This window comes from Rhamphochromis sp. 'chilingali', assembly GCF_963969265.1.
Source record: "Rhamphochromis sp. 'chilingali' genome assembly, chromosome: 10".
In the NCBI taxonomy this organism is placed as follows: Eukaryota; Metazoa; Chordata; class Actinopteri; order Cichliformes; family Cichlidae; genus Rhamphochromis; species Rhamphochromis sp. 'chilingali'.
Genome location: NC_137937.1, coordinates 10,079,913 through 10,105,448, shown reverse-complemented (window position 1 = coordinate 10,105,448; position 25,536 = coordinate 10,079,913). Strand labels below are relative to the sequence as shown.

The window sequence follows — 25,536 nt, the reverse complement described above, 5'->3', positions numbered from 1 at the left end:
AAACTATAGACAAGTACTCCAACTCACCTACAGATATGAAAAGACAATAAAATAAAATAAGAAACTACTCTGACACAGCTCTCATCCTCTGAAACAGTCGCAGTGCCTCTCTTCCCCCATATTATGGTGCCCCTTTGAGTCTCCAGATGAGAATCTCGTGTTTCCTGAAGCTGTTCAGGTCCACTTGAACAGAGATGTGGCACCTGTTCCCTCATCCTCCAGATGAAGACGTTCGGGAGGCATCCCCTCAATGTGAAACTGAGCACAAAATGGTTCAATAAGCTCTCCAAACCCACTCTACTTTTTACAGATGCACAGAAAACCTGGTCTGCTGACGTTATACCAAAGCACTCCTGATCTTATATTGTGGTTTAAAAAAAAAAAAAAAGTTTTGCTTTTTCTGAATGTTTATAAAAAGCAGCTCATTTAGAAAAAAAGAAAAACAAAGATTTCATTCAGCAGCTTCAGGCCATTCAAATACCCGTTAGTTACAGTTCCCTAAGTGTTGCTATTGTAGTGAAACCCCATGGACAACATCTTGCTTAGAGAAGAAGAAAAAAAAGAAAAAAAAAATGTTGACACCCATTTGTGCTCAGGATGTGTGAAAGCAAAGTTGCTAGAAATGCCCCTGCATTTGACAGAGTCCGAGTGAACAGAGGAGCCAACAGTACCGCGCCGAAACATACATTCATGTTGAGAATGTTTGAGAGAAAAAAAAGAAAGCGAGAGAGCGCCTGGTGCTGATGAACATTTCAAAGATAAACATTCCCAGTAAACATCTGATCCATTTCAGAGTGCTGTACTTGCAGATTAACATCTGCGATAACATCAATAAATAAGAAAGCAAAACAAAAAAAGCCCACCACAAAACCTCTCCCACACCCACCACATAACTGGAATGAGCATCAGTCAGGGTACCCAGCCCCTAGATTAACATGAGAATATTAAATTAGCAGTTCATTAGTGACAGACATCTGCATCAACAGGAGTTTTGCTTCATGTCTGTCACATCACCTGCAGGATTCACAGAAGCCTGAAACATCACCTCACACCTACTGCCTTCACTTGGGCGAGACCCGACCAGCAAGAGTCAATGCCTCAGAATACAGCACTGTTAGGACAGACCAGGAGGCATGGCTCCTGATCCCCTACTGTTAAGTCACCAAAATCACCACAGAGAGGGTTGCGTCTGTGCCCTTAATTTACTATGGATTAAATCTGCTTTGAGTGACTGCATTGTCAGGTCAACCTGTGAGCACTAGCCCGAAGATGCTAACAGTCCAGCTGAAGGAGAAACTAAAGGTTCTGTAGATATGACTATCGCTTCCATTTCTTTCATTAGTCAGTACTACAAATCTACAAAGGATTACACTGAAGAAGAGCAGTGGCTGATCTTCAGTATCCTGCTTTTTGTTGATGGCAATGAAATTGTTGTGGCTGATAAGCTTTAAGTAAAGATGAGTAAAGGCTTTTTAAGACAATATTTCCCACCAGTATTACAATGAGCAAAAATGAGGGGCTGAAAGAGGGGCAAAAAGAAAAAAACAAATTAGATATCTATCTAGATATATCTATCTCTCTCTCTCTCTCCACAAACCCCCAAAACAAGGCCACACACTATCACTGATCACCAGCTAAGGCTAAGCTAAGCTTTTAAACCAGCCCAGCTGAACCCTGAGCACATGCGTATTTCTTTGAAAGACATCATGAAGCAGGACCGAGCCGCCTCGGTGTGTTACAAGCACAGAGGCGAGTAAATATTCAACTAATTCATCCATCCATTCACTTCCGCTTATCATTTTCAGGGTCACGGGGGGCACTGGAGCCTATCCCAGCTGTCATAGGGCGAGAGGCGGGGTACACCCTGGACAGGTTACCAGTCTGTCACAGGGCCAACACACAGGGACAGACAACCATTCGCACTCACATTCAAACCTAGTGGCAATTTAGATTATCCAATTAACCCATCCCCACAAGCTGCATGTCTTTGGACGGTGGGAGGAAGCCGGAGTACCCGGAGTGAACCCACGCAAACATGGGGAGAACATGCAAACTCCACACGGCCTGATGGTGGAATTGAACTCAGGACCTTCTTGCTGTGCGGCAACTAATTCAATCTCAGGAAAATAAAATGCAGGGCTTTCATTCATAACAAGTGAGCATCCCACCAAAGAAAAATCAACTGGATACAAGCTTAAAGCAATCTCCTGGTGGGTAACATACAAACGGCTGGACGAGCAAACTAGACAACCCTGACATTTGTTCTGTTCTCTGAATACTACAGATTTTAATAATTCAGCTATTTCTTCAGAGTAGATTTGTGGCCATCACAACAGAGTTTGCACATTTGCCTTTAGATGTGATCTCACTTTTGTGAAAAATGTACACACCTCTTCAAGCCTAAATTAGAACAACTAATCAACCAAGGTTCTCACAGTTTTAAGGCATGCCCCACACCTATAGAAATATTTTGAGAATATGCGGACATGTGTGAGTGAACTATGGACGAGGGACTGCAGCATTGGAGAATGGACCTCTGGAGTGTGGAAAAACTAGCCAACACTGCTGAAGCTGTGTACCAAGCAATTCAATCTTTAAGGTATACAAAACACTCACAATATGTAGCAGCAATACAACAAACCACTTAAGCCCATGTGGTGCAGAGGCTGGCACTCTGCTGTTCCTGCAGTGTGAGAGCTGTAAGGTGCGTGCCTCAACATGGAAACCTCAGTTTACACCTGGAATTGAAATGAGCCATCTGTTGAGCCCTTGAAACTACATCTGTACATTTCTAACAACAATGTCCTCTGATGACCTGACTAACATCTCACTTTGGAAAACATTTTGGTTTAGAAATGAATAACATCCACTGCTGAAGTATTGATCCTAACCATTTAGTCCCCGTGTTCAGTGGACTTGGAACATTAAAAGTATCACAGTGTTGCCTGGTAAGTGACACAAGTTAGGTGATGTTTCAGGACTTGAAAAGGGTAGAGGGGTGGGCAACTGCTTTTACTAAAAGTTTGTTTGAAACAGCACATTCTTAAGACTAAACACAGGATTTAAGGAATGGGATAACTTTCAAACCCTCAAACTGTAATTTGTAATGTTTAAATTTGGACATGCAGCCAGTTCTGCCAGGCCCTTCTCACTGACTTTCCATCCCCCCACAAACAGCATCAATGGAAACTTGATCCTCAGATGAATTTAGTGAATTTCAAAGTTCCTATTTGAAGAATATCTACCTGACAAGATACATTTATGTTTTATGTTAGTGAAAGAAAATATCTACCTCCAGGCCTTTCACTGCTTTGCTTCATGTACAGCAAAAGACTATAACAGGTTAAATGAGCAACTGGTATACATTTTTTTCCCATAAACTTCTTTGCATAGTTCAGTGTTCTAAGTTGCCAGGTCTTGTATAGATATTTGCAAGACCAGTAAATGCTGAAAGTCCACACTGGGGGCAAACATCTAACCTTTTACAAAACATATCACGTCAGGCACGTATTCAAAAAGAGTTGCTTTCAAATGAGTGGCGTTACATCTCAGGTCCCCATTCCATTTATGCTGTGTTACAGTGAAAGGGGCACATGCCCGCTGAGCATGGAGTATGTAAGTGGATCATGTGACTTGAACCAGTGGCTCCAGCTCCATGACTGATTTAAGTCCTCAAAGATCTGAATTAGACTCTTTTGCACTGTATGTGCAACCATGTGAGTTTCTTTAGAACAACTGAAACTCCAAAGCAGGTCTAAGAGCCAAATACAAGTCGAGATGTCGATTGACTTTCTCAGCTGGCAAGAGCAGACATTTTACACATGTCTACAAACAGAAGGTCTTTCTTTCACCTGATGGGCATGTGCGTGTCATTTGTTGAAGGAAAAAAAAAAAAAAAAAAAAAAATTCACTGTCAGACTAAGGTTACTTCTACAGTCTGTTACTGAGTTTTGCTGCTGAGAGCTGCAGCTCCACAATGGTGGAGAGCAGCCAGCTGTGGCCTCTTTGAGGCACTGGAATGCTGTGGTCCTTGACAGGTTGGCGGCCTCTTTGCTGTGTGCTGTGGAGAGCTTAGAGGGGCATGAGCCTGGTGGTGTGGAACAGGAGGGGGTTCAGGTCCTCAGCATGGACAGCTCGATGGAGCGACGGCTCGGAGCGACTCCGCTCGATTTTCGGCAGCAAATCTTGCACCTGCTCAATGGACACCAGAATCTGAGGAAGGACAGAAATATTAGGAAAATTACAGACTAGTTTTGTCAACATTACGCAACTACATTGCATATGGTTTGGCAGTCACCTGATTTAAAGGATAGTATGAATTTACAGGCAACTACAATGACACGTCCATGTCTTGCAAATTATTTGTATTGAGCACTCCGATTTGCTTTTCCAGAACTTTCATTAAAGCATCCTGTGCAAGATTCCTCACTGGTGGCCTACAGTCCTGCTGTATCTTGCTTTACATCAAAAATTTCTCCAGGTCTTTATGTTCACCTAAATTCTTCCAAAAACAAATCCTCTTTAGATTGATACAGAGGAGTGGCTGTGGCTCAGGCAGTACAGTAGGTCAACTACTAATCGGAAGGTTGGTGGTTCGATCCCTACAATAAATGATCATCTTTCTGACAGAACCCAGTTGTCGCCAAAAGTTTTGGATAAAGTAAAAGTTTCAAGTTAAATTTAAAGAAAGCCCTTAGAATGTCGAGTCACAGGACATTTTAACATTGCAGGATATTTTTTATTAAAGTGATAAACGATAAACCATACAAGACTGACCTGTGGAAAAAGGGGCCTTTCATCACGTTTAAACTTCAGGCAGTCGACGATCAGCCTCTTCATTGCTTTGGGTGAGGTACTATACAGCTTACTGAGGTCTGGAGACAGGTAACCACGTCCAACCATGAAGATTATCTGACAAAGAAAAAGAGGACCGAACAAGGTGAGCTACAGAACAAACGTAAGTATTACATCAAAGGTCTGAAGACAGCTTAAGAAACTGGGCCACAAGTCAAGTCACACAAAATTTGCTTCATGTGTTCCAGATGAATTATTTAATTCAGAGTTACATTTAACAGTTTATCTACTGAACTCTACTAATATTTGTTAGTTTTTTGGAACTGTGACTTACTCTATGGCTATATTTTTAATGTTAATAGTAATTAACAAAATCTTCAGAAAGAGTCAGTCAGATATTTTAGACTGACTCAGTGTTGTGTGTTAACATAAACTAGAATAAACTGGGTAATGGAACCTGGTCTCTGTTGTTGATATTGGAGTAAGGCAGGGTTCCTGACATCAGCTCAAACAGAACTACTCCGTAGCCATATACGTCTGACTGGAACGTGTATGGGTTTGTGTCCTGCATGCGGATCACCTCAGGAGCCTAATGAGAGGAGAGAGGAAAAAATGAATTAAAAACTGACAAAGAGGTACTTTAACACTACCGATTACACTAATTTAGCTTTTTGTAAAGATGTTGTGACTTAACCAGATTAGAAGCAAATACACTACAAACCCTTGTACATAAAAACTGCATGTATGGATATAGGGTCTATCAAATAATGTGCGTGTGACCTTTACAGTGTTTAAACAAGTGGATGGAAAACTTCCAGGGTTCCAATATACAATGAAAAACCATCATATTTCTATTATTCTGCTTTACAGTTAATGATACAGATGTGACTTGATGTTATTTACAGTAATCACTTTTCAAGAAAAGTCGTCAAACGAACAATATAACTTAACCTGTCAAGACTCAAGATGTACACAGGTTATAAAGGACAACATTAACATGCATCGGTAATAGTATGCATCAGCCGCTCATTTTGCAAGTATCAGCAGCTGAAGAATGACATGATGTAAAAGTATTACTAAAGATCAACAATTTCTTTACCAAAACTGTTTTTTTGTGGTGTGTGGCACCCAGCACAGTCAGAACCTGACATCTCTTTGGTGCATGATTTCAGTCAACTCCACCAACTTGACTGCCATGTGGCACTGTGACATGACACAACAGTCCCAATAGAAAAAGGAACCTGCCCAATGAGTGCTGTGGGAAGCTGGATAATCAGCCAATTGTGGCCACGGGCAGGATCAACACTGTTGCCAAGCTAGAACCGAGGAGTAATAACACTAATGACCGACACTGCAGTTTGTTATGTCTGTCGGCATAGCGACGTATCAGTGGGGACTTAAACACATTAGATTTCAGACAGAGCCATTGGTCTTTAGTAACTAGTTAGGAGGGAAAAAAGCTCCCTCGTAGAAAACAATTTAAGTAAGGGCAATGTCAGACTGAAGGTGAAAGAAGACACAGCCACAGTTCATGTACGGGTGGCTGTGGCTCAGGTGGTAGAGCAGATCAGCAACTGATTGGAAGGTTGGTGCTTCGATCCTTGGCTTCCCCAATCTATATGTCAAATATCCTTGGGCCAAGATACTAAACCCAAGTTGCCCTCGGATGCGTTCATCGGAGTGTGAATGTAGATTAGTTTGCACTTGTGTTTAGAAGTGCTTATGTGAACGGGTGAATGAGGCATGTTGTATACAGCGCTTTGAGTACTCCGGAGAGTAGAAAAGCGCTATATAAGAATCAGTCCATTTACCATGTAATCAAGAGTCAAGTTAAATGTTCTAGCTGCTGCCATGTTGGATTTTTAAAATCAATGTCACGAGGACAGGTGGATCCGACTGGCAAAACAAGAGATTCTGTATGCTGAACTTAAACTGAAATTTTCAAATTTAATAGGACTTGAAACTAGCAATTTAGCCCAAGAACTCATCTGAAACAGAATTGAGTACTCATACAAAGGAGCAGAGGCTCATTTTGCTCTAGTGTTCTATAAAACCCAAAATTTTTTCAAAAACTGCTCCCCCTACTGGCCTTAAAATGTCATATAGACTCTGAGCTCTACAATAAACATGTTAAGTATCCTTACCATCCAGAGAATGGATCCGCTGGGTTGTTCTACCTGCTGAGAGCCAGTCCATCGAGCCTTCACTGTAGCCAAGCCAAAGTCACCGATTTTAACAGTCCAGCCCTCATGGAGAAAAATATCTGGCAGCAAATCTCAGAAAAATACAACAGACAGCTGCTGGACGTTTTCATGGTATCAGTTACTGCATAAACATTTCACAAGAAAGAAGTTATAAAAAGTGAGACTGACAGAGGAAACTACCCAAAGTAAACAATGGGAAACAAAGAAATGTCCACCTGACAGTGTGGAATGACTCGACAAACTCAAATTTAATACCTCAGTTTCAAATTCAAATGTTTGTCCCTGACAGCAGCGATGCACCGTATCATCTTAAAATTGGCCTCTTCATGAAAACAAGGGAGAGGTGTCTTCAAGGTAAGAGTCAGCATAGAGTTTGTTTCTTGTGTTAAGAGTACTGACACATCACAGTTTTAATGGTTTGGCTGCTCTGTATATCACTGTCTATTAAAAGGAAATGCTTTTTGTGTGTTGTTAAACCTTTAATAACTGCAGAGCATGAGGCTCAAATTAGCACGTGTGATTACGGGTTAAAAAGGTACAGCTATCTAAACTCAGAAACACACAATGACTGCACTTATGTACACCATGCACAAGAGAAGGATACTGTTTGATTTTAGATCTCGATGAATTATGTTCTTTGCATGAAGATAACTGAAAGAAAAAGCAAAAAAACCCAATTTGAAAACTAGTAAATTAAATTCATGGGTGCCAAACATTTGTATACAGAATGAGCTTCTTGCACTACAAAAAGACTTTATGTCTGCTACTTGGCCTGACTAAGTGATGATGGTGAAATGGAATATTGCAGCAAGTCTTACTCCATGCCCTGTGCTGTCTGTCTGGCCACATCAATGCGACGCACAGTATCAAACTTGCTCTCTAAGACATGCAGATGGCGGTACAGGCTGCTGCCTTCACACCATTGTGTGATGATGGCAAAGTTGGGCTTAGTCATGAATCCCATGAACAGCAGGATGTTGACGTGGCGGGTCTTCCTGTAGAGAACAGAAATAGTGAAACTTAGAAATTCCATTACCTCATCCGCAGTCAGAAAGTTATAGTCACCACATTGTTAAGAGTTAAATTAAAGTGCTATAACAATGTGAACTGGTGTTAATAAAACCAGTTTATGCAGCGTTAAAAATACTAATATCATTATCATTATTAATAACTCCACCACCAGCAGCAGTTGTGGAAAGATTTGTGCAAATAAAACCAAGTTAAAGTCATGTAAACCACTGCTCACCGCAACACCTGCATTTCATTTTTAAAGGCTTGTAACTGCTCAGGCGTTGGCTCTTTGACTTTGAGGATCTTGATTGCCACATCTCCATGCCACTTTCCCTTGAAGACAGTTCCAAAGGAGCCAGAACCTATTCTCTTCTGGATGTTGACTTCTCGAGAGTGGACCTCCCAGTAGTAACTTGAATCTCTGTTGCCTCCTCGGTGCTGAAACAACAGATTGACTGTTAAATTTGTTAAAAAGAGATAGCAGTTCAATGCATTCAAAGGTTGCCCTTGTGAATATGTAAAGTGACCAGTGGCCTGTGAACAATGTTAAAGACACCCTACCACTTTCTTTTTGTCATCAGAGGACGAGGGCTTGCGCTCCCTGGGTTCCGAAGGGGACTTTGGTGGCTTCTTCCCTGGAGAGCCAAAAGAAGAGGGCGGGCTGGTGGAGGGCTTAGGTGAGGGTTCAGGACCTGCAGCAACAACAGACAGCACAACATAAGTGTCATACATAGAATAACAAATGTATTCTAAAACAGAAGAGAGGGGGAAAAATGGAAAGCATACCTATTGTGTTGTTGAACTTTAGTGCTTCCTAAGAGGAGATATGCAACAAAGTTATTTTGATGAATACACAGTGGAGGTGACAATCCTTCAAGCAAAAGCAAACAAGCAGCCAACACCGACCTCTATAATCATGGCAGAAGCAGGGTCCAATGTGCTGACCATATGAACATTGGGAGTAGATGTGGAGCGATGCCTCTGTAGAGACTGACCATCTCCGCCTGACATGGGGAAGTGAAAGGTTGAGGACGGGGATGGGGACAGGTGGCCCATTCTGAGCAAAAAGAAAGAAGGCCAAAATTTTGATTAAAATATACATTTCACAAAATAAAGCAATGCTGCAATTTTGATAGAACGCCATCTGCCCAGCTTACCCAGAAGGCTCTGGGGTTAAGGCTGGGTTGCTCTGCGTGGGGGAATTTTCTGGCAGTATTATCTGTGGGTATCCATCTGGGCAAGGACTGGGATCAGAACTGGACATAGGATTGAAAGAAAACAATTAAACAATATCACAGAAGTTTCATACTATTCAGGCTCCAATTATGTGCAACATTTCTGTTATTTAGTACTAAATAATTTAGTAAGTGCATATTTGCAGCGTTTTTTTAATGTCAAGTCTGAATCTGATCATCTAGGCACATCACAAAAAGATGGTCCGTATATCTCCATTTTTCCCTGAAACTGTTCTGAATTTTAAGAACTTCAGGTGTTTTAATTGTTTTTCAACATCATTAGGGCTGGGCCATATCATACCGTTCACGTTAACACTGGTATAACGTTCGGCAACGATAAGAAAATGAAATACCGCGATAGAATATGGGTAAAACTTTGTTTTTTGTTTGTTTGTGCCTTTGTTTTCATACGCACATGGTGGAAAAAGCATGGCGGCGACGGAGAATGAGAAGGGCGAAAGCGGATCGTTGAATAAAACGGATGAACCAGAATTGGTTTGTAAAAATGCTGCAACTTCAGTGGTGTGGCACTGGTTTAGCTTTTGTCTGTCAGATACACGACAAAGCACTATTTTTGGTAGCGCATGCTAGCGGGCCGTCGTTATTACCGTGTTTTTTGGAAAATACGGCACTTAAAATCAATCCTTTGATTTTTCTGAAAATCAACAGTGCCCCTTATAATCCCTTGTGCCTTATGAATTCTGGTTGTGTTTACTGACCTCGAAACGATTTTATGTGGTACACGGCGCTGGAAAAATCTGTCAAATGTTTTAGTACGACTTTGCAAAGCTACGAACCCGCACCGCTTGATGGATTGTTGGAGCATTATGGCTATCGTAGGTAGGAGCCTCGGAGTGATACGTACTGTGCGTCAACATAATATTACCGTATTGTGTGTGTATAACCTCTTTCTAAGTTTTGTGGATATTATACATGGTTATATGTCAGCCAATTTCCACTGCCTTTAACTTTAACTAGAGAACGCACATAAACAGGCAGCTGTTTTTTTTTGTTTTTGTTTTGTTTTTTAAGTGAAAATAAATTATTAGAGCAAAAAAAACCCCATCAAAGTTGTGGAGTTGTAAAGTATTTTGTCTAGTGTCAATTATATCGTTATCAAATGTATATTGTGATAAATATTTTTGGTCATATCGCCCTGCTCTAATCAATCAGTCCCAATAAAGTTATTTACAAAGACTAAAGTAAAAGACTATTTTAAGAGTGCAGAAGGAAAATTACAGTGTGTAAAAATCATTAGATTTTAGTAGATGGCAGATTGCAGTCAACTAAATGTTGTTGTTGGGTTTTTTTTGGTTTTTTTAACCCTCCCAATTCAAGTTCATAATCCTAGCTACGTTGGCTGTTCTAGGAGAAACGTGTTAGTCAGCTAAGACAGTGAAAGAGGCCAATATGAGTTGAGTGAGTTGTTGAGGATATCCTGAACTAAGGAGCTCGGAAAGAAAAACGTCCGAACTTTGAGTTTCTTGGAAGACGTTTCACCTCTGATCCGAGAAGCTTCTTCAATTCACAGCTCCTTAGACGACAATGACCAGGATGACCAAGAACCTTCACACACATATCCTGACCTTTTCTTTTGTAAACGCTGCTGTTAGCATTTAGAGAAACTCTCTTTGAAGTGGATCCAACATTGTTGAACTTAAACATTTAGCGGACAAACTCCTATACACAAGGAGAATACACTCAAACTGTTTATCAGAAGGAAAGTGTGATTTTTAGGACACTGCAGTCTAACGTTAGCTGGCCAACTCTTATAACCAGCCGTTTAGTTGGCAGTCAGCTGTCTGGAGTCTAATTACAATAAGTAATTGCAATAATATTGGGAATAAAGAAGCATGTTTTTGCATGTTTTTGTGTGCTAGAGCCTTGACTGCAGTTCAGGAGATGAGGCTTGAGGTGAAGAGGATGAGGTGGAAATGAGGAAAGAGCATTTAAAAGCCTTTTGTGATCTTTAAAGGCTTACTATGTAAGCCTTTAAAGATCACAAAAGGCTTACTATGTATGTCTCTACATAAAACATGATTAACCAGAATACAATGTTCATCTCAGCCACTGTAATCAAAATTACAGGGCAACATGGCAGCTATAAAAAACACAACAACTAACAAATTTAAAAAACAACAAAAAACTGTATGGCCTGTATGTCGACATCATGTTGCAAAGTCTGGAAAATATCGTCTGAATCCATAGAATTGTGGCCCTCCTTAAAAATAGGACTTATTTTCCAACTAGCCACCTTCTCTTGGTGAAATATTACCAGCAAAGCATCTGGTACAGCCAACGATAAACACTACTCCAACTCACCGCTCTCTTATAGTATCCATGTCCACACACACGGTGGGGACCTTGCTACTGCAGTGTTGGTGAAACTTGTAGCCACATGTCTGACATCTGAAGCCATTGAAAAGGAACTTGTGGCAAAAATCACAGTAAGCCAGCTTGAAGAAAGTTTTGCGTACCTATACAGATAGAGTTCATGAAATTTACTTTGCAGTAATAACATTTAAGACCATCAAGGCTAAAAACAGCAGCAATTCAATTAGAGTATCACAGGCCAAAAACGTATGAACAAAAGGTATTTCACATAAGCTATGAACATTTTATACACAGGTATGTGAGATACTTACAAAGTTGTGCATGGTCAGGGGAATATCATCCAGGACCTCAACTAAAAGCTCCTCTCCAACTAGAGGAGTTATGTCTGTGTCCCAGTCCGTCAGTCTTTTTCGACTAGAGGGGCAAAAAAAAGGAACATTTAGAAGCAATTTAAACACTCTTTGTACATATCACCAATATTGAAACCCCTTTCAAGGTTTAAAATGGCTAAGATAACAAAAAAATAACAACGGAGAGGTCTTCATTATCCTAATTGACCAATGCACTTAATTTGTATATCAATGAGTTTCTCAGAAATGTCAACAGCTGTTTATGGTGCGAGAAAACAGTTTACAACTATGTTGAAGCATCAAAACTGCTAAATTACAAAGTCTACCTTTAAGCTGTTGAATGTTCACAGACAGCTAGAGTAAAATTTTTACTTTCATTCATTTTTCTCTTTAAAGTGGATCTTTCATGGTCATTTCCAACTTTTATCCTGAGATTCTACTAGCGTAGCTAAAGTTTGAACAGAAGGTCAGTGATTCTTTCCCTTTGTTAAGACTGTTTTAATATTTAATGAAGCATAGGAATGTTACCCATCGTTACACAGGAAACCCTTCAAATGCATTATGGTAACAAAAAAAAAAAAAAAAATACACAATGAATAATTAATTGTATATTAGTTGTTTATCAATGCATATTGACTTTTCTACCGTTTCAGCCTTTGAATCAACTTCACATTACATCTTCAGCCTCTGTTATATACATGTGTTTGTCTAACATGTAGTCTTGTGACAGCTGTTCACTGTTGCCTCTCAGAGTTTCATGTGGGCTAAAAGGAATGCAAAGTCATTTTCCAATATGATGTGAGAGGACGTGGCACAAACAGCAGTGCAATCTTACCCTCCTAGAAGGCGAAATACAGCACAGCACTCTTGGCTCAGGCCTCTCACTTTGAGCGCTTTATCTAGAATCTCATGCACAGTCTGTCCTTGGCGGACATTCACCTGAAAACAGAATGCCATATTTGAATAAGTGTGACTTTGACATGACATTCTCTGATCACACAGGTAACACTTGGGTAAAATGGCAGTAACAAAGAGCATCAATTTTGACCATACAAGAAACAAACATTACATTAGATGATGCAGGTTACTGTTCCCATTATGTGTTTAGGAATGTGGAATGTAAAGCTACATGTAAATGTGGCTGAATATGATTCTTTGCTTTCCAGCTTTTTCTTCATGCTGTAAGTGGGAAATAAATTCCTCAGTCTCTGTCGCCATCTCTCTCATCTCCCCTTCCCTAGTTAGAGGTGCACACAGGAGAACAAACAAGAAAGACAAAAAGGGGCATCATGTCTCTTGTCTGAAGAGCTGCAGATGGGAGGAAATACCATGAGCAAATCAACCGTTCTTTCTGTACCACACACCTAAAGGTTTAGAGTAATAGTGGGTGGATTGAGCAGAACTAGAAGGATCTGTACCTCTCAAAAATCAGGAAACGGGCAGGGAAAATCATCACAGACCCCTCACACCCTGGACACAGACTTTTTGATCTGCTGCCCTCTGGCAGACGGTACAGAAGCCTGCAGACCAGGACCACCCAACATAGGAACAGTTTCTTTCCCCTCGTCATCTCCCTTCTTAACAGTTGACCTGTCACACTGCTCCCACTGCCAGACTGCAACTGCACCTTATGTACATTCTGTAGTAGGGCTGCCACGATTAGTCGACTAGTCACGATTACGTCGACTATCAAAATCGTCGACGACTGATTTAATAGTCGACGCGTCGTTTGAAGCTTTGTAAGATCACAAAAGACGCAGGAATGAGTAGTAGGATTTAAGAGTGTAATAACGGACTGAAACAGAAGAGGGCAGCACTGCATGGATGCCAGCTGCCGTTAAACCCTGAAGAAGAAGAAGCTGTGTCCCAGAATTCATAGCGCAGCCCAGCTCAATTTCCAACAACGGCGGCAGCTAGTTAGTTTTAAAATTACTCTTATTATTCTTTTCTGGGTCACAAAATAAACGTAGCTGTGTAAACCTCAAATATTTGCTCAGTTTATCAAGACGCCACATATTTTCAAAAGCGCGCCGACGTTTTCGGAGACATCTGTTACCCACTAGCTCGATAGCTAGCTAGGCTCACTAGAGCCCGTGAGAACACCGGACTCCCGGCAAATCGTTTTCAAACCCACCGCCTTCTTTCGCTACTCAGGTTAAACATACATAAGTCACTTAGATAACTTAAACATGTTATTGTTTGGCTTTTTTTTGTATTTTATTTGTTCCTGAGTAAATCGGTTTGGCTGAGATTAAAGTTATAGTTTTTACACAGCTGAATAAACGTCAAGCAGACAGCTGATTATCAGAAGTGTGAGATGCTCGAGAATTTACTCCGGTGTCCTGTTATATTTTAGATAGCAAGGAGTTTATTAAACTTCACCGAAACAATCTGTAAAATTCATTAAAATTTAATAAACTATCATCCTGTCTTTATTTTTAGTTAGCACATACCTTAAACACTTAAAGCTGTAAGCTAATGATAGTTATATATGAGCAGATGCTGCTGGTGCAATATGCTGTACGTTTTACGTCCAATGGATGATGATCTGATTAGTCGACTAATCGCAAAAATAATCGGTGACTAGTCGACTATCAAAATAATCGTTTGTGGCAGCCCTATTCTGTAGTATTCATTCCACCTCATTTCATTTCTGTATTTTATGTATACAAGTTTAGATTCGTTATTTATAGTTGTTTACACAGCTTTGTGTATGTATGTGTAATGTGTGTATATAGATGTGTGTGTGTGTGTGTGAGATTTACATTGCTGTGCTTGAGAGCCACCATCTACCAGAACCAAATTCCCTGTATGTGTCTGCACATATACTTGGCCAATAAACACGATTCTGAACTAACCTTTTTCAAAATGAAACGAACTGAACTACATCCCGACTACCGCTTACACATCTGGGCGCTAACTTAGGCTGAGACCCCATCTAAATGAACCTCTCCATAAAACCTTTTATTTCAATAGTCACCTGAAAATAAAAAAAAAATATATCTACTGAATCACCAGCCAAATGTCATTTTAAAAAATAAATATAACTTCAATTTACACATCATTATGGCTAGGGCTGCTCAATTACTGTAATTGTCGGGCTATAAGCCGCTACTTTTTGCACAAGCTTTGAACCCTGCGGCTTTTAGTCAGGTGCGGCTTTTCTATGGATTGTCCATGAGCGGATTTGTTTTGTTTGTTCCGCTGTTGTACGGCACTACGTTGCCTGGCGGAAGGATCGGGGTTCAAGAGTGGTATGTTGGTCACATGTCCATCCGCCAGGCAACGTAGTGCCGTACGAAGTAGCGCGAAAAGCAAACTTCAAAGTAGCGCTACGCGTTCAGCGGGAGGTGTGGATGACAAGCGGCGATAAACTTGCGAAAAGCAAGTTATGCTCAACTCCACCATTGGATTCTGACAGCGTGGAAAAGTGTGAAAACATCCACGATCACCAACGGATTTCGAAGGGCTGGACTGTTGCATGATGGAGAGGAGGACACCGCCACGGCCCTTCTGAGGGTGTTCGACTCTGAAACTGACAAAGAGGATTTGTTTGGTTGGTTTTGAAAGTGACAACGAAGGAGAGAAGCGGAGAGTGGATGACGAAGCCATCCTGAGCCTGTTTGTATCCGACACTGGAGAAGAGGACTTTGGTGGTTTTAGTGCGCAGGAAGAAGAGAAAGATGGTGGTGAATGACTGACTTTTCTTCTTGTTAAAACAGTGTCACTGCACCTGAGCCTAAAAGGTAGTCCGAATCTATTTTTCTGGTGTGCTGTAGGTTATTATGTACTACATTTGTTACTCATTTATGAAGCACAGTACATGTTTCGTACTTGTAATTACCGCTACTTGTACATATACCTAAAAAGTTATGCAAATATGCACCCATAACTTGTTTTTCAAAATATTAATAAAAGTGATGTCTCCAAACAGCCGTCTCTTTCCTGACAATTCGCTTTGTGCATATTCTCTTACATATGATGAGTCAACATTGAAACACCTGCAGCTTTTAGTCAGGTGCGGCTAATGTATGTACAAAACAGGATTTTCCCCTGATTTTAGCTTGTGCGGCTAATATTCAGGTGCGCTCTGTAGTCCGGGAAATACGGTAATCGAATTTTAATCACGATTACGATCTGGGCTTTCAACGATCATTAAAAATGACTGAGCCGATTATTAGCCCCTCCCTCATTTATCCGCGACACCTTAAAGGCCGGTCCGTGAAAATATTGTCAGGCATAAACCGGCCCTTGGCGCAAAAAAGGTTGGAGACCGCTGATTAAGAGGACCCGAGGGAAGCTCGAAAAGCTCGGAAAGCTAAGCAGAAGTTATTTGGAGAGGAGAGTGACTGCCGTTGGTTGAAAAGAGAGGTTAAAAAAAAAAAAAAAAAAAAAAAAAAAAAAAAAAACTTCAGTGGTGTTGTACACTATTTTATATTATTATTTAAAGTCATTATTCAATACATTGTTATTGTTAACCCTTTAAAGCCGGTCAGAGCAGCATGCTCCGTTTTGTGTAACTATTTTTAAATCCCTGTAGAACCTGAACCGTGTAAGCTAGCGCAATATATTTTTTTTTTTTTGCATATGAAACCAGAGGAGTTGTACTTGCATCTTATGCCATCAGCTTGTCCTCGGTCACGGTTTCCTTCCACATATAGCTTTGCAAAAGTTGCATAAAAAGGGCTTGCAGGAACAAAAACATAATATTCCAGAAACACGCTTTGCCGATCCGATCAGCTGTTTGTAACACTTCCCACATTGAAACAGACGTCAGCGCGAACTATCGCATGTCCGCCATTTCCTGCCCGAAACCGGAAGTGACATAATTTTCGCGGAAAATGTAGTTTTTTACTTGTAGGCTTTAAAAGCCTATACTGGTGTTTTTATAAGTCATGTTTGACTTTTCTGAATAGTTTCTGGGATGCTTAGAACTCGAATTGCACTGCTGGAAATAGTTTATTTTGATGCACATGCTGTTTTCTTTGCAAATTTGCATCATAGGATTGTTTTTTGTTTTTCCTGCAGTGTATCTCCAAAATAAAACTATGAAGACACTCAAAATAGATTTCCTGTTGTTGTAAACTATTTTTTGCAACTTTTTTGTATTTAAAGTTTTGAGGGATAAACCTCTTAAATTTCTCCAAGTAGAAATATATGTAAAAAACAAAACAAAAACTATTTTCAATTTTTTTGTAGTTTATTGCACTTTTTTGCAATTAATGTAGTTACTATGGACTTAATGCATACATATTATTAAAATATGGGCTATAACAGTTGTATAGAAACTTGAAATGCTCCCACAAATGGCACTACAACATGTAAAAAAATAATATAAGCTCTGGCGGACTTGGTTCTATAGTAGGTCGTAAGGGTTAAATAAATATCGTCAAATAATCGAGATCTCAATTTCAGTGAAAATAATCGTGATTATCATTTTTGCCATAATCGAGCAGCCCTAATTATGGCATTAATTGCTTGGTTGACAGAGCCAACACAATCAACACCTTTGGTTATCCCAATGAAGAAAAACCAATTACATTTTTAAAAAAATAACAACAACACAGCACTTCATATTATCTCAAAAAGTAAGAAAGCACCTTCCTACTTGTCTGCTACAATAATATGTAGTGACATACCCTTGCCACCACACATGTGGAACTGTCAAACGTCAGCTGTGTGCTTATGTTAGCACATCACAATTGGCCAATAGGTTCTCTCATTTTGTGGCTGGTTTGGAGGCAGGGACTCAATAACCAACCTCTTCACAGTTACTCAGTTCTTCCCTACATTTCTATTCGGGACTGAGTGTCATGTCTCTCCCTTATAATGTTGACTAGTCACGATTACGCCGACGACTAATTTAATAGTCGACGCGTCATTTGAAGCTTTGTAAGATCCCAAAAGACGCAGGAATAAGTAGTAGGATTTAAGAGTGTAATAATGGACTGAAAAGGAAGATGGCAGCACTGCATGTACAAGGATGCCAGCTGCCGTTAAACCTCAAAGAAGAAGCAGTGTCCGTTATAGCAGCTGCGTCCAAATTCAGAAACCGCATCCTCCTGTGCCCGCATTTGTAGGCCGATTACGTTACAGTGACACGACGAAGACTGTCCAAACTCGAAGACTCCGACAAATGCAGCTGACAAATACGCCCTTCATTTCCCCAAATTTGAAGGATGGGTCGGGTGTATACTTTGTGGCCCAGCCCATCCCAGAATTCATAGCACGGCCCTGCTCAGTTTCCAACAATAGCGGCAGCTAGTTAGTTTTAATATTACTCTTATTATTCTTTCTGGGGCACAAAATAAACGTTTAACATATTTTCCAGGCAAGAATGTAGCTGTGTAAACTTCAAATATCTGCTCAGTTTATCAAGACACCACATATTTTCAAAAGCGCTCTGACGTTTTCGGTAGGGGTGCAACGATACTCGTATCGATATTGAACTGTTCGATACAGTGCTTTCGGTTCGGTACGCATATGTATCGAACAATAAACATTTTTTAATTTATTTTATCAACTTTCCTTCTGACGATGCTGTCTGTGTTGAGCGCTCAGTGGATCTGCGCTCGACAGTGCAGCCTAGGCGGAGTAGTCGAACACAGATTCACTGAGCGCAGGGCAAGCTAGCCAGACAGAAGTTAAGCTCTCCTTGCAACATGGCAAACTGAACCTCCCCCACCCTCATTCAGATCTGGCGTTTGGAAATATTTTGGTTTTCATGTGAAGTATGACCCTGAAGGTAAGAGCGTCATGGACTAAAGTAAAACAGTATGTTGGATGTGCCACACAATGCTCAATTACATGGGTGGGAACTAGTGTGTTAGCGCAGTTAGCTCGTTAACGTGTTGGCAGTCCAGCCCCACGCACGGGGCGATCGGCGGTAGCTCGTTAACGGAGATTTGCCGTGTTGTGGCGTTAACGTCATTTCAACGAGATTAACGCTGACAGCACTAGTGGGAACACAACGAATATGACTGCACATTTACGCCGACATAATCCTAGTGCAAAATCAAGTGGAAGCAGACAAAAAACAACAAGCACGCATGCTACAAACTTTACCAGAGTAAACATTGCACTCTATTACATTTTACACAGCTTTTTGGGAACGCAATTTGGGTTGTACATTTAGCATTCAAGAATATACTTTAATACAATGCACATGATTCTCCTTATGGGGACCTGATATGTTTAATATGCTGCAGAGAATATAGTCCAGAAGAAGCGTATAGTATAGCTTTTATTTTGGAAAGAGCCATTTCTCTGTAATAAACTCTCTTTTCCAAAGATGAGTGATTCCTCAATCAGATACAGGGCTCGCAAAATCACTAGCCCGACATCCTGGGGCTAGCGATTTTTCCAGTCGGGCTACCAAAATCTATCTCTGCCCTGCCCGTCGGCCTATCATAGGAAGGAAAAATATATGTCAATGCTTTTGCATTCTTTCGGAAATGTAGCTGGGTAATTATGTCATTGGCATCGGTGAGCCACTGTCAATATGTGACCTATTGAAATCGCGTTTGAATTTGCGCTTGTTTTTTTGCTTTCACTTTGCAATCGCGCGAACTGTGTATAGAGAGCGACAGCACTGATTGGTGAGTGATAATAATTTGCGCACCAACTACAGTGGGGCAAAAAAGTATTTAGTCAGCCACCGATTGTGCAAGTTCCCCCACTTAAAATGATGACAGAGGTCAGTAATTTGCACCAGAGGTACACTTCAACTGTGAGAGACAGAATGTGAAAAAAAAAAAAAAAAAATCCATGAATTCACATGGTAGGATTTGTAAAGAATTTATTCGTAAATTAGGGTGGAAAATAAGTATTTGGTCACCTCAAACAAGGAAAATCTCTGGCTCTCACAGACCTGTAACGTCTTCTGTAAGAAGCTTTTCTGTCCCCCACTCGTTACCTGTATGAATGGCACCTGTTTGAACTCATCATCTGTATATAAGACACCTGTCCACAGCCTCAAACAGTCAGACTCCAAACTCCGCCATGGCCAAGACCAAAGAGCTTTCGAAGGACACCAGGAAAAGTATTGTAGACCTGCACCAGACTGGGAAGAGTGAATCTACAATAGGCAAGCAGCTTGGTGTGAAAAAAAAATCAACTGTGGGAGCAATCATCAGAAAATGGAAGACATACAAGACCACTGATAATCTCCCTCGATCTGGGGCTCCACGCAAGATCTCATCCCGTGGGGTCAAAATGATCATGAGAACGGTGAGCAAAGATCCCAGAACCACACGGGGGGACCTGGTGAATGACCTGCAGAGAGCTGGGACCAAAGTAACAAAGGTCACCATCAGTAACACACTACAACGGCAGGGAATCAAATCCCGCAGTGCCAGACGTGTTCCGCTGCTGAAGCCAGTGCATGTCCAGGCCCGTCTGAAGTTTGCCAGAGAGCACATGGATGATACAGCAGAGGATTGGGAGAATGTCATGTGGTCAGATGAAACCAAAGTAGAACTTTTTGGTATAAACTCAACTCGCCGTGTTTGGAGGAAGAAGAATACTGAGTTGCATCCCAAGAACACCATACCTACTGTGAAGCATGGGGGTGGAAACATCATGCTATAGGGCTGTTTTTCTGCCAAGGGGACAGGACGACTGATCCGTGTTAAGGACAGAATGAATGGGGCCATGTATCGTGAGATTTTGAGCCAAAACCTCCTTCCATCAGTGAGAACTTTGAAGATGAAACGAGGCTGGGTCTTCCAACATGACAATGATCCAAAACACACTGCCCGGGCAACAAAGGAGTGGCTCCGTAAGAAGCATTTGAAAGTCCTGGAGTGGCCTAGCCAGTCTCCAGACCTCAACCCCATAGAAAATCTGTGGCGGGAGTTGAAAGTCCGTGTTGCTCGGCGACAGCCCCAAAACATCACTACTCTCGAGAAGATCTGCATGGAGGAATGGGCCAAAATACCAGCTACTGTGTGTGCAAACCTGGTAAAGACCTATAGTAAACGTTTGACCTCTGTTATTGCCAACAAAGGTTATGTTACAAAGTATTGAGTTGTATTTTTGTTATTGACCAAATACTTATTTTCCACCCTGATTTACGAATAAATTCTTTACAAATCCTACCATGTGGATTCATGGATTTTTTTTCACATTCTGTCTCTCACAGTTGAAGTGTACCTCTGGTGCAAATTACTGGCCTCTGTCATCATTTTAGGTGGGGGAACTTGCACAATCGGTGGCTGACTAAATACTTTTTTGCCCCACTATATGTCCTCTGACATCGTCTTATCATTTGTTAGCTTACTATGCAAACATGACAAGTGAAATCTCCCGCAGCAAGCTTAAACATGTGAGAGGTTGATCGCGCAGAGAATCGCTGAGCGTTATGTGAGTGCGTGTGTAAAAGCAGCAGGATATATATTTTAGTTCTGCTGAGCCAAATAAGACAGGTCAGGGTGAAGAAGTGACAGCCAAAGAAAAGCTTACCGCAAAACTGAAAAGTTATGACAAATCAGACTATAAGGCAAAAATAAAGTGCAGCTTTATGGTTTCATGGACAAAGAATTTCTGTGGCTGCAATATGACGAGCTAAATAACCAGGGGTGCACATAGGTGGTCCGCAGGTGCGCATTCGCTGTCAAAATAAAAAACGCGCACAAGATAAGAAGTTGCAACGCGTGTTTGCGTACATAAGATTTTCTGGAGGAGGACAGACATTTGTTTAGAACTCTTAAAGATGTCGAAGAAACAAAATCCTTTAAGCAATTACTTTGGTGTTCCTCCACCTCCAAACAAATGTCAGAAGGAGTGCGAACCGCAAAAGAAGCGCGTATTCTCGGAAAAGTGGTTGCAGGAGGTGAGCTGGCTTCAAACAAATGATGAACGCACAGAGATGTGGATCAGAATGTGCCGTGAAAATCCCACTCTAGCGGACAAAAACAGTGCCTTTTATATGGACGCAAACGCGCGTTGCAACTTCTAATCTGGTGCGCATCTTTTATTTTGACAGCGAATGCGCACATGCGGACCACTTATGTGCACCCGTGTAAATAACAATGTTCTGCCGGGTGTGTCGTTGGTTTTCCCTCGATTTCTGAGTCGACAAGCGCCTTTGTTACTGGCACCAGTCATTTTAAGAAAGGCCCCCATTAGAACCCATGAGAAATGAAAGAAATGCATTACTGCTTAGTCTGCAATATCTTTCCCAGAACAAAACACCAATTGCAAACTAAAAATAAACCTGAAAAATCTGTTTAGAACAGCGTACTATGTTGCAAAGAGTGAACTACCACTGGCAAAATTTAGCAGTCTTTGCAAACTTCAAAAAGCAAATGGCCTAGATCTTGGTTCCACTTGCCTCTTACCCGTGACTTCAGTGGAAATTTCAAATTCAGGATCTGACAGACTGATTCATGTCCTACACAGTTCTTACAAGTTCATAGAAATTTCTGTTCAATTAGAACCAAGTATTTGAGTTGATGTTTGTAATTTTTATACAATGTTGTAATTTGTGTTTCAACAATTTTTTGATTAATGTTTTGTTTCCTTTACAATATTATACTTTAATGTATAATATTGTAAAGGAAACAAAACATCAATCAAAAAAAAATTGCTCTTTTTTTTATTCTGGCTACTTAAATTTATTTTGGGCGAATTTTGTGTATCGTTGCACCCTTAGTTTTCGGATATGTCTGTTACCCACCAGCTAGCCGGGGTTCAAGGCTCACTAGAGCCGGTGAGAACACCAAACTCCCAGAAAATCGTTTTCAAACCCACTGTGTTTGGCTTTTTTCAGTATTTTATTTGTTCCTGAGTAAATTGGTTTGGCTGAGATTAAAGTTAGTTTTTACACAGCAGAATAAACATCAAGCAGACAACTGCTTATCAGAAGTGTGAGATGCTCGAGAATATACTCCGGTGTCCTGTTATATTTTAGATAGCAAGGAGCAGACGGCTGAGTTTATTAAACTCCACCGAAACAATCTGCAAATTTAATTAAAATTTTATAAACTAACATCTTGTCTTTATTTTTAGTTAGCACATAACTTAAACACTTAAAGCTGTAATCTAATGATAGTTAGATAAGAGCAGATGCATGCTGGTGCAATGAGCTGTACATTTTACATCCAATGGATGCATGATCTGATTAGTCGACTAATCGCAAAAATAATCGGTGACTAGTCGACTATCAAAATAATCGTTTGTGGCAGCCCTACCTACCTACTGCTAATACTACACAGATTTAGCACATGTGCTCATTATTTGTACAAAAAAGGTCCAGCAGAGAAGGGAAAAGCTCAGTTTGATGTGCTTTGGAAGGATCTGTACAGCTAGTAAAACTCACCTGTAAACACTGAGGATTTAAAAGGAGAATGCTCCTACATGAATCCCAGAGATTCATGTTGGATAATGCCATGAACACAGTGTCCTCTACACTGCCACTCATATCACTAAATTTAACACTGACATAGTGACAGGACTATGCAACAGCTACGCTTCAGTGTATGAAAACTTGACATCTAACAGGAATTACAAGTCAAATTAAAGGACGATGGTGGCAGGCACCATCTGAGAAACCTGATACCAACTGTCCAACTAGCTTACTCATTAGCACATTCTGAAAGATGTCAAACTGCAATTACAGTTACAACCAACAGTGATGGAAGATTTTTTCTCCCTCCTACAGAAGTGTTAAATGTCAATTGTTTTCTATCAAACAAGGCACTTTTTATAGTTACAATGTTTAATATAAAAAATGTCACTGGTCAAGACAAACATGGAGAAAAGTATCTCACCACTGTCCTCTGTTTGTTGGGGAGGTAGACTCGGATGGTTCCTCCACCTCGGGGTGGATCCTCTGGACTGGTCTCCCCTGAGGAGGAGTAGGAGGAGGAGGTGGAGGACATGGTGAGAGGCAGGAGGGAATTGGGGGAGGGCAGGGGGGGAAGGGAAGACACAGTACTTGGACACCAAAGCCTCAGGAGAGCTTCATGCACAGTGGGGTCCAGAGGAGTTTTGCCCTTTACCTAGAACCTACACAAACACAAAAAGAATATGAAAAAGTGCACATAGGTATGATAAAATTGATAACACACAGACTTTAACTACTTTTATAAACATTAATAGGTAATTAATGTTAGAAGAATACTACAAATACGTTTTTGGTCGCTCTCTTTAGGGGTTGTACAGCAGAAAATCTACCTCCGATAACCCTTCCCTAGCATCCTCATCTATCACACGAACCCTCTGTACCCCTCTCCTTCACAACATCCCCAAACCTTCCTCTTTTCCTCCTTGTCTAGAAGATCAGTCTTCAACATCCTGTGTTCACCATCACTCCTCTGCACATATCCAAATCAACTCAGCCTTGGCCAACTTTGTCTTCAAACCGCTCAACCTGAGGTGTCTCTTGGATGCACTCATTTCTAATTTTGTCCATCATAGTCACTCCTAATGAAAATGTTAACGTCTCCAAACTATACATCATAGCAGCTCTCACTACCATCTTGTAAACACCTTTCAATCTTGCTCCTGTCCTTCTGTCACGAATCTCCCCTGCCACTCGTCTTCCCCCTCTTTTACCATTTCTTTTGGATAAAAATCAATTAAATTAGTAAGAGGGAGTGCTATTTTCTGTCTCAACTACTGTACAACACGCTAGTAAAAACTTTAAAGTTTAAAAATCACATACTTTAAAGTGTTGTTGAAAATAACAGTTGTTTGATTAACCCAAACACTGAAACCTCGCGAAAGCTTTTTCCTGAGTTTTGAATTGTCCCATATACCGGTTAGCTTGTAATCCAGTGGCACCAACAACTAAGGTGTTCGCAAAGTGGCCTACAGGAGCAAGAACTAACTTTTTCTAAACGTTGTAGCTCATATTTGAGACCGGGCGAGCTTGGAATTAACATTGAAACAAACCGCTGACAAACAAAGTTGCACATTTGGTTAACAGCCGAAAGATGCTAACGCTAGCTCATATTAGCCCGGTAGCCTAGCATGGGATTCGACTGCCTTGTAAAATGACATTTCGAGTTTGGGGAAGCCATGTTCCTCTTGGAGCGCGAGTTAATTGTCTCCGGCTAACTAGCTGACTGCCTTTCAAGGTAATTTGTAGTAAGGAGGTGCGAAGCGATATAATAAAAACATAATTCCTACAAAGCAAAGTAATCAGAGTTTTCGGAAATTCCTCTTCGCTCAACCAGCTAGCAAACTAGCATAGCTAAGCATTAGCATTAGTTGGAACGGGAGAGATTATGTGGCTGCTTCAGTCACTAGCGCAGTTTACAGTTAAAAGCTTTAACGCGAGTCCCAGCCTGCTAAGGTTAGCAAACTTAGGGGTTTTACCACGGCGTCAGGCTGGTGCCTACTTAAGAGTCTCTTTTCAGATATGCAGCGAATAATTTCCTTGACATGCTCAACACAGGACGGTCCAGATTGTGCTATGCAGTGCTTACGGTGACAGCAAAATCTCCTTTCGTCTCAGTGTTCTGAAACAGTTGGGATAAATAAAAAGTTAAACTCGTACCTGTAACGGCCATCTTGAATTCTCGCAATCTGGAGGCGAATCTGTCAAGAACTTCAGGGGAAAGCGGAAAAACTCCATAAATGCTCTGTGCTCATTGGTCAACT

The 25,536-nt window shown here is 40.9% G+C and overlaps 1 protein-coding gene across 2 annotated transcripts; it reads right to left on the bottom strand.

Moving 5' to 3' along the window:
- Window positions 1–370: 370 nt before the first annotated feature.
- araf (A-Raf proto-oncogene, serine/threonine kinase) lies at window positions 371–25,501 on the bottom strand. 2 transcript variants are annotated; one of them, XM_080892913.1, is made up of 16 exons: window positions 25,433–25,501; window positions 23,700–23,937; window positions 12,764–12,867; window positions 11,890–11,992; window positions 11,567–11,721; window positions 9,167–9,265; window positions 8,916–9,066; window positions 8,796–8,823; window positions 8,571–8,701; window positions 8,245–8,447; window positions 7,817–7,993; window positions 7,603–7,649; window positions 6,939–7,057; window positions 5,252–5,383; window positions 4,777–4,911; window positions 371–4,212 (listed from the first exon to the last, which is right to left on the bottom strand). In XM_080892913.1, exons 2-16 carry the CDS (start codon window positions 23,808–23,810, stop codon window positions 4,072–4,074), a joined length of 1,836 nt encoding a protein of 611 aa, XP_080749039.1. In that variant the 5' UTR covers window positions 23,811–23,937; window positions 25,433–25,501; the 3' UTR covers window positions 371–4,071. The 2 variants fall into 2 exon arrangements, with proteins under 2 accessions (XP_080749039.1, XP_080749040.1); XM_080892914.1 differs by lacking the exon at window positions 25,433–25,501 and adding an exon at window positions 25,063–25,175.
- Window positions 25,502–25,536: the final 35 nt, after the last annotated feature.

Bases quoted from the DNA above. Each gene is read 5' to 3' on its own strand.
- araf (XM_080892913.1), bottom strand. From the start codon at position 23,810: ATGTCCTCCACCTCCTCCTCCTACTCCTCCTCAGGGGAGACCAGTCCA. The intron at 9,067-9,166 runs GTAAGCTGGGCA...CTTTTTGCTCAG, and splicing joins TTAACCCCAGAGCCTTCTGG to AATGGGCCACCTGTCCCCAT. The intron at 5,384-6,938 runs GTAAGGATACTT...TCCTCTCATTAG, and splicing joins GCGGATCCATTCTCTGGATG to GCTCCTGAGGTGATCCGCAT.